Below are 14,580 nucleotides of genomic sequence, written 5' to 3' on the forward strand. Positions count from 1 at the left end.
GATCGCACGAATTCAAATCCAAATATATCCTGAATTCCTGATCTCGAGCTAATAAGGGAGAGAGAAGAGATCGAGTTAGGTGTTGGTGAGAGGCACAGGGAAGTTGGCACTGTTCATAACGGCCATATATATATGGCACTGTTCATGTTGCCTATCCCTAATCTAAAATAGCTCAACCAAAGTAAATTTTGTGGTTTATGTAGGACTAGGATATTAGGCAGATTGGCCAAGTTTAAAGAAAATTTTAATCATTTTTGTGCTTAATTTGAGATGCTTGTTACGAAGAAGATCTCTATTGGAAACACATATACACACATTATAATATAAATGTACCCTTTTAGGTAAAGATTTTTTTTTTCTTACGGAGCAATATAATTTAAATTTGATATCCTAGGGTTCTTCAACTCTCGTTCAGTCATTCGGTGAGCCCAAGTGTTCCCTGGAATATAGCTTTGAAGACTCTAGAATTGGTTTCCATCCACAGAATCTCAACTTATCGTAGTGACAAAGTGACAAGACTTTTATGCTTCATCTTTCACTTGAAACCATGTTTTTGCATTAAAATTATTTAAATCCAGTTCTCTTTTGTATTTCTAAAGTTCTGTGTGTGGATTTGGCACTTATATATAGAAAAAAGCGTGTGATAACATAACGCTGGAATTGGATATTTCACACGGTGATAAGGTTCAAGATTTTTTGAATAAGTTATTTAACGAAAATTTTAAAAGTTAAAGTTAAACAAAAAAATCAAATGTTGAACAAAAAAATCAAATGTTGAAGTGGAAGTGACTCTTGCAGCTCCTATATATTACTCCAAAACTTAATGACATAGGCTAGTTCCTGCGTCGTTCACTGATCTGTAAAGTTTGGTCGTCGGTCAAAAAGAAACAACTGATAATAGTATTATAATACTATAAATCGATTCTCGAACATGATGCAAATCACCTGTAGTTTTGGTGGCTTTAAATCAGTCGAGAAACTATGACCAACCAATTAACTTTCGAAAGGTCTAATGGAATTAAACTAGGGATGATCGATGTGATTGAGACTAATTTCTCAATGTGGAATGTGACAAAAAGATCTGTCTCCAGAAACCTCCCCCAACTAACATGCTTATTAGCCTTTCTTAGGCATACGGAATTTATACATAAAAAACTTACTAGTACGTGCGCATGTAGAGGAACCTTCAATTGTGCCAACTATCCAAGACTATGATATCTCCGTTCCCAAATACAAAGATTAATCAAAAGTTGAAGTAACAATGTGCACAAAAAAGAAGTACCAACAAATATAGACAAACACGGAAACTATTATGAATAAGTTCTTAAATAATTCATAACTTTTTACCTATATTTATTTTGCAGTTGTATATTAGCTTTTGTTTGTTATAGATGAAGGGGGTGAATTGATAATTTTAGCCTCCCGCACTATAGTATCGTACAAGGTTAACAATAATATTTGTAAATTTTAGCATACTATTTATATGTGTAAGATAAATATTTTATATATTTGTATACTTGTACATAGACATTTGGTTTGTAAGATTCTCTCCAATATTTTAACATGTGACAAGATTTGTTTGGCTAATGTGATAGAAATATGAAATGTTTATAGGGAACCCTAAAACTTTGATCAAATTTAGATTTAGTCCAACTCAATAATTGGATTATTTACATGTACTTATGTAGAACTAATATTATATTCACTATGTGCTATCTTTTTTATTATTGCTCTCGATATAAACAATTTTTTTGTTGTTCAAGAATCAAAGATAAATTTATATATGGTGTTATCAAAGTTTTCTCTTCAAATTACCTAGCTAAAATAGTATTATATAAATGTTGGTATAATAAAATGTAATGTTGGATCGATTTTGGACGACGATTATATCAAACTGTTTGTGGTTTAGTGGTTATATAAAGATGTTAATTCCTTTGTGTTTTGAATTCAAACCTTCTCTAATACGGTGTTCTATTTTTTTAATTCGGATTTCCATAATTGATTATAAATCTAAAATATATTATGAGCCTAAGATTTAGAACTCGTACATTATTTAAGAAGTTGGTTGTATAAAATTTGATGTTGGATCGTTTTCCCAGCGGCATGTGGTTGATGATAAGGGATCAATACCGATCAGTGCTATTGTATAAAGGTTAGACTGATTTCTACAGTTACATATACTGTTACTGGAGTTCAGCAAGCCTTCATGGTTATGCCTTGACGTGCTGCAAGCTTCACGAATTAGCCAAGATTTTAAACGAACGCCTTGGTAAGTTTTTTACATCTTTGGATCATGTTGTCCAGGGGCGGACCTAGGTGAGCACTAGGTGTGGCAAGAGGACCTAGGTGAGCACTAGGTGTGGCAAGAGGACTAGGTGAGCACTAGGTGTGGCAAGAGCCACATACACAATTTTAATTTTTCATTAGTTGTATTGTAAATTGAGGAACTCAAAGGGCTTAATCAATCTCCTATGCCCCCATTCTTTTTCGATTGAAAATTTTGTTAATTACTATGGTGTGCCCCATGTTGCAATGCTTACTAGATCCGCCCTGGTTGTCCGCCATCCAAGATAAAAATAATTTATAGGATTTGAAGAAACATTTGTTGTGTATCTTTTTCCAAGGCATTGGTTAAAAATAAGGATAAGAGCGAATTATAATGGTGGAGGTTTTTTTACCCATTTTTGATGGATTAAGAATGGCAATTGTAATGGCCATATTAATAGTTAGATTTTTCGATGAATTTTGACGAATCCATCAAAAGTCTATCAAAAACGTTGGTTAGTTATATTCGATTCAAATTTCTTTTGGAAATACCAAAAGACTTATGACAGTTTAATGTGATCCATCATAAAAGTTTTTCCGATTATGTTTCTATTAGTATACCGTCAGAATTGTATTAGAAAACTTTGACGACATCTCATAAGTTCGTTCGGTTTTACCATTCTTTTTTTTAATGAAGACTTGTTTTTTTTTAATGAGTTGTAATGAAGACTTTACAAAACTTGAAACCATCGAAATGGACAATCGAATAAATTGAAGACTTGCTGAATTCCAAAAAACGTAAATATATTTAACTTTTCATGTAAAGATAAGATCATCTTCCAGATTATCTGTCTACACAAAACCGTAAATATATATAATCTTAGCGAAATGAAATTTTCGTATTGATAGAAAAAGCATCTCCAGTACCTTAGCTTGTCAATTGATTGATGGTCTCATAGGGACTTAAGAAAATATAGAATTTGAGAAAATTTACCAAAAGAAGTATCGGAGAAAATAATTGTGCGAATGGGCTTCATGTCTTTATTCTATTTTGGGTGGGTATCTTTTAAAGATTTGATCTTCTACTTTTCTGAAAACCTAGATGTATATGATTATCTTCTTCGTCGTCTTATACACAAAGTTTGTTTCTTCTAGAGTTTCAAATACCGTACCTGCATAGTTATACTATCTTTGTTTTTCGATTACCTTTTTTAATATTTATCCTTATATCGAAATTTAAAAGGTGGCATTCTTATATATCATCTAGTGACCCAAATCATGAGATCATTTAATTACGAAAAACGTTGTAATGTTTATTGTATTTGTATTTTTAACCCCATAAAATATTTATGGAAAAAAAGAATTATGTAAACTAGGAAAACAATAACTATACTCTTTGTGTGAATTTTAACTGGTTGGCAAGAAAATATTAATACAGCACGACGAAAGAGATGTATTTAAAACAATATCGAAGATCATAGTAAATCATTTCCTCAGTAGATCACAGTAAATTATAGGAGAGGAGAGTAACAAAACGACTTACATACGATTTATATTGGATCACTTTTAATAAATCTACGTCCAATACCATTACTGATTTCATTATATTAGAATTCAGACTTCTTACAAATTCGAACTTACCAGAATTCTCTATTTTTTTTGTTTCTCGCTTTACAACAGTAATAAACAGTGACAACAATATAAGGAGAACCTAATCATAGGTCTAAAAATGTAGTACGGATCGAAGGTGTAAGTGGACATTGACAATGTTTGGTACGTTAGTCAGTTGTTTAGATTGTGGAAACAACTATGTTATGTATCCTAAATCTATATAATAAAAAATACTTAAGGCAAAGAACGTGTAGTTTCATCAGGGATGCTTCTGACGAAGAGAAATCAGAAACATGATGGGGGACCTAATGCAACAATGGCTTGTGCATGAGCAATCTCACTCTGTTTTTAATACCTAGGCTTGAACTTGTTTTTATTCATTTTGCCAAGGTAACTCCTAGCCTGATCTAAATTATTGTAACTTGTTACAAACTCTTTCCGTTTCTTTTATAGAATTCACATATTTGGCACACACAAAAAACGTCTAATAACTTTATGTATTGATATATTTAGGATTAATAATCTAATTTTTGGCCTTAAAAATTATGTTATTTGCACTCTCGTGTTGCAGGGCGTCTTAAGTAGGGGACAGACAGTGTGACCGTCTAGGGTCCGATCCGATGTCCCTCTTTTTTTAATTGTTAGGGATCTGGTTTTTTAAAAATATATATAAGGCGTAAAAATATTTTATAAAAATATATATATTTGTTTATAATATTATTATTTTTAAATGGATATTAGGTTTAAGGGTCAAAAAAAAAATTACTATGGACCTATAAAATTCTTGAGCCGGCACTGTCTTGTTGTGATTATGGCTATTTATTTTTTGTCAAACAATCAAGGCTATTAATGTTTTTTTTTGAACAATGGCTATTAATGTTTTAGAGTTCGGTTTTAAACGCTAGTTGATCCTAGGTGAAAATTGTAATTTCTTAGAAAAACAAATTCTTTTGTTTGTTTTTTTTTTATTTCTTTTGGCCGTTCCTGGCCCTTTGATGTGATTTTCCATCAATGATTCAGTATATAATGCGAGTTTGACGTCACACGTTTTCCATAAAGATATCGCTGACTATTTTCATCCCAAAGAGGTAATTAATCTTGCAAAACAGGTAGACAGTTCCAGAAAAGTGGACTAAGAATAATTTTCTACTGTTGACAAGCATAGATTCGAAAATCCGTATATACCAAAGGAACCCAAATAATTACAATATTATTCCAAACTTGTTGAAACAAAATGTTCGATGAAATTGGAGAAGAGAAATCATCTCGCTGCTCTATGTACGTCTATAAATAGTGGCTTCAAGAATACTCATCATCATCTCATCACCAACCTTCTGGTACTTCTCTAACCCCATACATACATCTAATCATATAGTTCTCCAATATATAAAAAGATGTTGAGCTATAACTACAATGATCACCAAACTTGGTATTTTTATCAAGATCTTGATAGTCGCTAGAGGTATTATTATTCATCTTTTATAGCATTTAGGGATCTTTTCAATCAGGATTCTGTAGTCGACCTTTAACGTTTGGTAGGCGTTCATAGTGTTGACAGAAGATAGAGAGCACAGATGATGAGATGCAATTTGGAGAAGCTTGTATGCATCGTACTCCTTTGTGCTCTCTAGTCTTCTGTCATCACTCGTTACTTGCCTTAACCCACCGTATATATAACCTATTTTTTATTCATAACTTAATTACTATTTGAAACTATAAAGAATACACAGTTTAGCCCTAAACATGTTTTGATCAAGAAAAACTGAACTTGCATGATCATATGTTCTAATATTGATATATATTATGTGTTCTTTATTGAGTTGTCTAACATTCAAATTTGGTTCGAGAGGTATTTTATTTAGCTATATCCAAATCGTTTTTAGAGTGAAAGATTAGTGATCAATGTTTAGTTTTGAATCCTATGTGATCTATATAGTGAATATGATATTGGAGTTGGTTACCTTAATCATTTTAGGTTTTTTAGAGTTGCTCTCGGTTTCTTTCCTTCCATTAGCGGCGCTACTCATGAGTCAAAGTCGAACAGATAGACTGCGCATAGCGTATAAAAAAATCTGAAATAAATATGAGAATATACATAGAGTAATATTTTACTTATTTAATATATTTTAAAAAATATTTATATATTAACCACCAAACTTTTAAAAATTTCATTTGAATTATTCAATAATCAAAGTTAAAATATTTCCTCCACAACACATCTAATTCAAAATACAAGAAAGAGGATAAATTCGAATTCAAAGAATACACATCAACAATAGTTTTTGAACACAGCTAAGAAATGAAGTAAAGAACACTAAAACTTAAAAATCAGAAATGGAATAAAGAACACAACTGACCGATTGATCAAAATTCATAAATGGAAAATAGAATCATGCTTATGCAAATGGCAGGGGAAGAGCACTAAAATTATGAATAAACTATGAACAGAAGCATAAGAGATTGTTAACTCTAGTTCACAAAATCAATGGAGGTTAATGAGCGATGACCTCGATTCCTTCTGATTTCCCCTCTACTTATCACTTTCCCCTTCACTTCTCACTTTCCCTTTTTCGTCACCAACAAAAAAAATAGGATTCTTCAAATGTAAATTGAAGAGAAAGAGGAGACAAAGGATTGGACTGAATAGTTTAATACACCGAAAGTGACTGTTTAAATATCTAAACGAAGACATATGAACAAAATACTCTTGACCAATGAAAGTTGATGTTAGGAGTTTATGAACAATCAAACTTGTATAGATTGCATGTTTGTGTTGTTGGATTCAACGGAAGTTAGTCTTCGCCTATCTAAACATAAGAATTAGTTCTTCTCCTGGCTAATCTAGTTAAAGAAGTTTCGGTTCGAAAATAGTTCTAATCGTATTCCGTGTCTTGCAGATATTTCATGAATTTTGTTTCTTAAGTATTACTTGCGGCCAAACGCTTTTTTTCTCCAGTTTAAATTTCGTTTACATTTTCTTTTTTACATTCTTTGTAATTAGAAACAACAAAAACAAACCATTTTGTATCTCATAGATTCATAATGTAACTTTAGTATTTTAAGATTCAGTCTCTAAATACTACCACGAACTATTGTGCACTTCTGGTATATAAATATAGTCAAAATCTGATCACATCATAATCACAATTCTCATTCGTCATGCAGTTTCGTTCATCATATCATAGAAACGCAGATGTAAACGCAAATAAACATTTGTGGCCTCCTACATTAAATATCGTTTGTAGAAACTTGTACATCAACCGAAAATTTTGTCTGGTTATGGCAAAACATTAAGTCACAACATCATATAAATATCATCTTTCAAAACTACAGTATGCTTAACGTGTTTTCACCGGGGTAAAATCAAAAAGTAGGCTACGTTATATAATGACATTTCACAGAGCAAACCCACATGAAACATGTCTATACGAAACTCATCAGTTTTCAAAAGGCCCCCTGCTATGTTCCTATATTTTGATGGCTAAACAACAGTGATATGTCACCTGCTATGTTCCTATATTTTGATGGCTAAACAACAATGATATTTCAAAGCTCAAGTGTAAGCAAATAACAAAGAATGAATGTATGCGTTAGGCTCACAGGTCACTGGACAATAAGGCGACACTTGATCTATAAGGTTAAGAGAAGTAAAGACAGGAGGTAACACCCAGACGTGAGATGCTACATTAGAGGTAACAAACTTTGTTAAGGAATAAGTATCACTTAAAAGGAGCATTAACGTTCCGTTAAGTTCACTACATAACTGGAAAACAGGTAACTCAGAAAGAGGTTAAGAATTGTGTTGTGAAATCAAATACTAACTCTACAGCAAATAGCTCGTGAAGGCCACACATCATCTAGTAGAAGAGCATGATAACTAGAAGTGATTACTATAATAGGAAATTTAACTCTTCAGTTCACAGAATGCATCTACACATAAAGGTTCTCAATACAACTAGCTGAGCCACAGCGCTCGGTTGTAGACCCTAAGCAGAACAACTCAACACATAAAAAGAAAAGTATCATTCTACACATTTACTGCATTCTTAATGTGAGTTCACTGGGTATGATAAAAAGTAAGCTAAGTGAGGGATGACAAGATATTCTACAAACTGCATCAGTTGCAGATAAACTCAAAGATGCACATCATCAAATGACTTTCACAACAGACCAAGTGAACCCTTTCTCATATTCAGTAGATCAACAAAAACTATACCACTGGTTTCTTGTGAAACGAACACAGTCTTAACATGAGAAATCAAAACCAGTGGTCTAATCCCAACACAAATAGTTCACAATGTCTACTTTTACACTAGGACTCAAAACTATCAACAAGTCAAGAAACCAAAACTCCCTAAACAAATCAAACAGAACAAAGAGGATTGAATCGATCACTTGAAAGAAAGTTGCATGCTTTTGACACAAAGTTAAAAACTTTCATCACCTCCATCCGTAAATATTCCTTTAATCGTATCAACATTTTATTTAACATCGTTCCCTTTCTATCATTCAATTACCCAGAAAAAAATTACGATATTCATAGGTATCAAATCTGTACAAATTATTATTACCCTTTTCTTATTATGTATAACCTTTGCTCTTCCCAGATCAGTGAGTGAGAAGCATCCTCTCTTGCTCGGTGAGTGAGTGACGGAAGTGGCAACGGTGGCCGTAAGGGCAGGTAGCTCCGGTGACGATCATACGGCAGACTTCCGTTTTGTAGCGCGGGTGCCTTATCACCGGACGGAGCTCGTCGATTCCGTGAGCGAATTGGCAGTTATCTCCGTAAGGACAAGCTCCGGTCTGTTGCCACTTGTTGCAGAGCTCCGTCTTCGTCATCCCTTGACGGTATACCTCAAGCTCCAACGCATCTCTCTCTCCTTTCGTCGGCACGCACACCTTTTGAGTTACCTTCACAGATTTATAAGCATTTTATTAATTAAAATTAAAAAGAAAGTTAATTAAAATAATAATGAGTGAGAAGTACCGAGTCGGAACCGAGTTGACTCGTTTGACGACTCGCATTACCATATCCATGGCTTCCCTGGTTCATCATCTTGAGATATCCCGGCGAGCGGACGGAGATGCTCTTAGGCAACGAGTTTCTCTCCGGATCGCTCCTCCTCCTCGCTTGGCTACCGAAATCGGAGATCTGTTGGCGGTTACGGACATGCGGCGGAGAGACGGAGGAGGAAGACGACGAAGTGGAGATGTGGATGAGCTTGAGGAGATCGACGTTCTCCTGGCGAAGCGCGTCGTTCTCGCGGCGGAGCGAGTCGAGCTCCGTCATCAGGGACTGGAGGCGGGAGAGGCAAACCTCGTAGTTCTCGTTGAGCTCGTCGTACTCGAGGATGAGACTCGCTTGGCGGAGGCGGTGCTCGGTGGCGATGTCGACGCGAAAGGGAGGAGAGGAGGAGGAGTACGGAGGAGACGGAGAGAGGGAGAGCGAGTCGGGAAACTGAGATTCCGGCGAGAAGATCGAGTTGTAGAGCGAGGCGAAGCTCGCGGCGAAATCTTCCTGGTGCTGTTTGGTGACGCTCTTGTCAGATTGAGGCGATAACGGAGGCGGCGGCGAGTTGAGCGCCGTCACGCAGGCCAGATCCGTTACGGCGGACGCCACTTTCTCCATTTTTCGATTCTGTTAAAAGCTTCCTGAAGAAGATTTGTTCACAATGGTTTAATCGGAGAAGACGATACAGGTACACAACGAGCAAAACCTAGAGAGAGGGAAGGAGGAGAGAGAGTACCTGAGTATCGTTGAAGTGTGGAGAAGGCAAAAGAGAAAGAGGCGGTGAAAGAAAGATGAACAATGCTCTGTAAATGAGTATTTATACACTGGCAAAAACCGAACAAAGAGATAGGTGAGGGAGAAGAAGAGTTACAATCACATGCGGGAGAGACCACCAGAAGCTTGTTTCTATATTCAATCTAGACCGTAGAGTGAGTCGGTTTATGGATGTGGGTGTATTTAATTGGTTAGCGAATCGCTTCCCTGTGATTAAGTAAAGCACAGAAGAGTACTCTACCTACTTCGCTTTTCCCGCCTACTTCAGAACCGTTAGAGGTCTTTAACAGAATATTATCATTTGTTTATTTTATTTTTAGGGAAAAATGTAGATAGCTTCAACTACAAAACTAGTGTTTGGAAATTGCATATTTACTACAAAACTAAAAAATACACTGAGAAAAATGATTAGTATATTCGGTTTGGTGTATGGTTTTAAGCGTGGGAATGGGATTGTAACAAATATTCAGAATAAAATGTTAATCCAATTGTACCGTTTTATGAATTACTAATTAGCAACTTGTGTAATTACAACTTACTTAAAATTGTACTCAAAATTATCAATCTTCTCATGTGGCAAAATTTCTGGAAAATATGATGAATATTCGACGTCAAAAAGACTAACAAAACGTAATTTGAAAATTTAGATGGAAACAAAAATGTTTGTTACGGGGGAAGTTTTGCTTGTCACTAAAGGAATTGTAATTTGGAGGATACAAAAAGTAGTGATGGCTTGTAGAAAATAAGAAAAGAAAAATTAATCGAGAATTCTATTTTAAAGTTTGGTTGGCTCGATCATGAATAAGAATAGTTAATTAACTGATGATGAAATCATAAAAATTAGATGTCATTGTTTAACTTTGAGGCTGCAAACGACAGTAGTAAGGTAAGGAAGACAAGTGAGAGTTTGCTTCGAGAACACAGCTTTAACTAACTATATGGTCCCTCTTCTTCCTTGTGTACATACTTCAATCGAAATCTATCGTTGTGGCTAACTAACTAGAAAATGTTCCCTTCCTTCAAACCCAACAACCCAACCGAATTTACTTTCTTACCCTTTGTTTTCCTTAAATATTATATAGTCGATTCTCAGTAATTATTATCACGTATACTTCTGTCGCTGTATCGCGAATTACATGAATAATCGATTAGTTAATCAAAAAATGGGTCGATGGTTAAAGAAGAGACATAAATGGGCCATTCAGGTTTAAGCCCATTTGTACATATGCATACTTATTTTTCTCGTTTTTTTTTTTTTTGAAACACACTTATTTTTCTCGTTAAACCCAAAAGATGTAATAAACTCTTAATCACGACAAAACCATGAAGTCAAATAAGCTCTGGAGTCGATCACCAGTCGTCAAAACCGGCAAATCCGAGTTTCCGGTTATAAGTTTCGTCCGTGGATACCTCGAGAAAATCAAGGAAAAAACCGGCGGTCCAGGAGTTGGTGGCGGTTTAGGCTGCGGTGCTGGACTCGGTATCGGTCTAACTGGCGGGCTCGGGTTAGACGCTTCTGAAGGGTTGAACCACAGCAATGTGGTGTTTGGAATCGGAATGGGTTGCGGTATTGGATTCGGGTTTGGGTACGGATTTGGAGTTGGTGGCGGAATCAATTTCGATGACATTGGAGATTATTTGACCTATGAGAAAAGCTCCGGTTCAAAGTCCGGGTCTGGTAAAGGATTTTTTTCAATTGATTATTAAAGAAATCGTTGTTAATTATCCATTTTTCAGTCAAAGTACTCGTCGGTGTTGTCTTCTTTATTTTGGTTTAACCATGTCTTTCGGTTTACGTATCTCAGTTCCGGTTTAAGTTCGTGTATGTAATCTTATTAACGGAATCATTGACCCTTGTCTTCTGAATTGTTTTCAACGAGTTAGTAGTGCGAAAAGCTGAGAGTGGCTTTGAAAAGCTGCTTCTAAATCCCAGAATGGCTAATCTAATTTTTTGTGAGAGTGTGATGGTTTAAAAGTCATAGACTCATAGGAGTTTTGTGGGACTGTGGGAGTGTGGGGTAGTGTTACAAGCATTATGCAATGACTACTAAAATGGTATTAAGAGGCTGAAGCTACTTATTACCTCACCGTAATATCAAACTTATGAAAGATACACATAAACATAATGACGATAGTTACATCAAATATATCATGATAAATTAGTTATTCTGTTGAACAAAAAGAAAACGAAACACAGTAATTTCAAATTGAAGATGCCAGTTTCTCGAAGCTCTCAAAGACATTTCTCATGCTTGGTCTTTTATCTGGACTCTTCTTTACACAATCTAATCCGATTTTGACTACTTGAACCATACTGTCTTCCATATCTCTATCTCTAGCTAAAACCGGGTCAAGAACATACCAAACCGGTTTATTTCTCTCAGCAGCTGCTTCAACCCACATAACCAAATCGGTCTCTGAACTACTCATCTGCATAACCGGAAATTTCCCGGTTACCATTTCGAGTACCACTAAACCGAATGAATACACGTCCCATTTCTGAGACGGTTTAGTCATCTTGGAAGCTTCAGGAGCTTGGTAATATGCTTCTCTTGAGACGCTTGGTGAGCGCGACTCCATCGGAGAGATCTGATCCGATCTAATGTCTGAAGAAGGCATGTCGACAATGCGCCCCAAACCGAAACCTGAAATTTTAGGTTCAAGATTCGGTCCGAGAAGTATGTTGCTGGAGTTTATGTTTCCATGGACGTATCTCTTGGCGCTGAACTCATGAATGTACGTCAATCCTTTTGCGATTCCTCTCAATATTCTTAACCGAACCGGCCAAGAAAGTTGCTTGCATGACAAGCTACCTGGTCTACCTGTTAAATAACTTGTATGAATTAGACTTGATCCTAAAGTTCTTAACTATCAAACAATGTTCAAAAAATCACTAGACCATAGCTAGGCGCTTCTAAAGAAATAGCGACTATGCGGATTATTCAGAACCTATTCGTTAATAAATAACTGATTTTTTTAATATTTTTTATATTTACATTAAAAATTTAGTTTTTTGAATTTATTTATAAAATTATTTTGATGAACTATAAAAGTTATATATACAAGAAAATAAACTAGACAAATTTGTGAGTTTTCACGAATATTGTTGCTTAATTTAAAACTACTTAGATCGATATAAACTAATTTTAACCAATTTTAAATGGTTTAAAGTGGTTTGAATTGTATAAATCGGATTCTTAGAAAATCGTTTCCGGTAAAGTCTATGTGCAGCCTAGGCGGACGTTTAGTCCCACCTACACTGATTTTTAGAACATTGCTATAAAAATGATCAAATATGACTTTCAATATTCAAGAATTTACACGATTTGATTAGAACTTACCTTGAATAGCAGAGCCAAGGTCACCATTTGGTATGTAATCATAGATTAGGAGTTTCTCTTCCTGAGACCAGCAACAAGCTTGTAGATTCAAGACATTTGGATGCTTGATTTTAGCCATTGCTTCGACATCAGCCAGAAACTCTTTGAGCCTTAGCCAACCTTTATCCTCCAATCTTCTAACGGCTAACATTAGCCCGTTTTCAAGAACAACTTTGTAGACAAGCCCTATCCTGCTCTTTCCTAGCAGAAAAGCCGATGCTTTCAGAAGCTGGTCTAGGTCAAACTGAATCTCCGGGTCCATTGGTATGAAAACCTGTTGAGTTTTGTTCTCATCTAGCGCCTCGGATGCTGAGTTTCCTTTGAAACAGAGAAACTCTTGCATTGTATTCTTCTCTGAATGACTTGTTCGGTTGTTTTGATGATCCTTATCAGCACGAGCTGCGGATGCTTTTCGGAGATGGTAGATTAGTAATGAAACTAGAAAGATGATTCCAGCTACTGTGCATCCGGTGGCTGTAAGGATGGTACAAAATCTAGAATGATGGTTGGCTTTTTGTGTATATAGTTGAGAAGGAATTATTTGTGTGTTTCTTGTTGCGCAAGAAACCTTTGTGGGTATTCCACAGAGCAAAGGGTTTCCTTGGAAAGCATTTGGACCGGCGTTCAACAGGACGTTAGATTGTGGTATCGGACCACTGAGATTATTGTGAGAAAGATCGACATAGAGAACCTCCGGGAGATCTCCAAGGCTTGTTGGAATCATACCTGACAAGGAGTTATGAGAAAGATCAAGAGTACCTTTCAGATTCTTCAGATTACTTATATCTTCCGGAATTGTTCCACTTAAGCGATTGAAAGAAAGATTTAGCGTCCGGAGCTGAACCAAACTAGAACCGAACCGGGTTGGAAGATCTCCAGAGAAGTTGTTGTTGCTTAGAACAAGCGTCTTCAGCTTCTTGCATTGAAGAAGTGACAATGGTATTGAACCGTTGAAAGAATTCTTTGAAAGATCTAAAGTGATCAGACTCTTCAACCTCCCTATCTCTTCTGGAACAAACCCGGAAAACGAATTTCCAGAAAGCACCAAGCTCTGAAGCCCTATTGGTGCAAAGAGCTCCACAGGTAACTTTCCTTGAAACTCATTGTCTCTCAAGTTTATGTGTCGAAGGGACAAGAGGGTTCCTATGGAAGGATGAAGAGAGCCTGAAAGGTTTTTGTTGGGAAGACGAATTGAGACAACTCTCAGATCTTTATCACATGCAATGCCTAGCCAAAAACAAGGGTTTGAATCTGAGGAGTTCCAAGTGGTTAAGACAGAGTAGTCTTTCTGGTTTAGTAAGGCTTGCTTAAAGGAAAGAAGAGCAAGGCCTTGATCGTTTAGAGAAGTAGCCATGGAAATGAAAAGGGTTAGGAAGAAGCAGAGAATGAGAAATAATTGAGCCATCTCTAAAGAGAAACAATTCTGAATTAGGTAAAGTTTGGCTCCTAAAAGGAAGAAAGTATATAGAGTTGCTGTACGCTGGACTGGCCTAGTTTTTCCAAGTCAACAGTTGTAATTTCATTTTCACTTCTAACATT

At 35.8% G+C, this 14,580-nt stretch overlaps 3 protein-coding genes across 4 annotated transcripts; 1 reads left to right on the top strand and 2 right to left on the bottom strand.

The window, feature by feature from the left end:
• Nucleotides 1–8,303: 8,303 nt before the first annotated feature.
• LOC106353907 (zinc finger CCCH domain-containing protein 14-like) lies at nucleotides 8,304–9,825 on the bottom strand. Of its 2 annotated transcripts, none has more exons than XM_048735973.1 (3): nucleotides 9,624–9,825; nucleotides 8,864–9,528; nucleotides 8,304–8,775 (listed from the first exon to the last, which is right to left on the bottom strand). In XM_048735973.1, the coding sequence occupies exons 2-3, from the start codon at nucleotides 9,503–9,505 to the stop codon at nucleotides 8,485–8,487; spliced, it is 933 nt and encodes a 310-aa protein (XP_048591930.1). In that variant the 5' UTR covers nucleotides 9,506–9,528; nucleotides 9,624–9,825; the 3' UTR covers nucleotides 8,304–8,484. The 2 variants fall into 2 exon arrangements, with proteins under 2 accessions (XP_048591930.1, XP_013649188.2); XM_013793734.3 differs by having other exon boundaries at nucleotides 8,304–8,787.
• Nucleotides 9,826–10,907: 1,082 nt separating this feature from the next.
• LOC106353909 (keratin, type II cytoskeletal I-like) lies at nucleotides 10,908–11,522 on the top strand. The gene has a single exon (XM_013793737.3). It carries the CDS (start codon nucleotides 10,985–10,987, stop codon nucleotides 11,366–11,368), a length of 384 nt encoding a protein of 127 aa, XP_013649191.2. The 5' UTR covers nucleotides 10,908–10,984; the 3' UTR covers nucleotides 11,369–11,522.
• A 158-nt stretch (nucleotides 11,523–11,680) lies between these two features.
• Nucleotides 11,681–14,514, bottom strand: LOC106353897 (probable inactive leucine-rich repeat receptor-like protein kinase At1g66830). The gene is made up of 2 exons (XM_013793722.3): nucleotides 13,003–14,514; nucleotides 11,681–12,483 (listed from the first exon to the last, which is right to left on the bottom strand). Exons 1-2 carry the CDS (start codon nucleotides 14,444–14,446, stop codon nucleotides 11,864–11,866), a joined length of 2,064 nt encoding a protein of 687 aa, XP_013649176.2. The 5' UTR covers nucleotides 14,447–14,514; the 3' UTR covers nucleotides 11,681–11,863.
• Nucleotides 14,515–14,580: the final 66 nt, after the last annotated feature.

Source organism: Brassica napus, chromosome A7 (assembly GCF_020379485.1).
Source record: "Brassica napus cultivar Da-Ae chromosome A7, Da-Ae, whole genome shotgun sequence".
Classification (NCBI taxonomy): domain Eukaryota; kingdom Viridiplantae; phylum Streptophyta; class Magnoliopsida; order Brassicales; family Brassicaceae; genus Brassica; species Brassica napus.

Bases quoted from the DNA above. Each gene is read 5' to 3' on its own strand.
- LOC106353907 (XM_013793734.3), bottom strand. From the start codon at position 9,505: ATGGAGAAAGTGGCGTCCGCCGTAACGGATCTGGCCTGCGTGACGGCG. The intron at 8,788-8,863 runs GTACTTCTCACT...AAATCTGTGAAG, and splicing joins GTCAACTCGGTTCCGACTCG to GTAACTCAAAAGGTGTGCGT.
- LOC106353909 (XM_013793737.3), top strand. From the start codon at position 10,985: ATGAAGTCAAATAAGCTCTGGAGTCGATCACCAGTCGTCAAAACCGGC.
- LOC106353897 (XM_013793722.3), bottom strand. From the start codon at position 14,446: ATGGCTCAATTATTTCTCATTCTCTGCTTCTTCCTAACCCTTTTCATT. The intron at 12,484-13,002 runs GTAAGTTCTAAT...GTTATTTAACAG, and splicing joins CCTTGGCTCTGCTATTCAAG to GTAGACCAGGTAGCTTGTCA.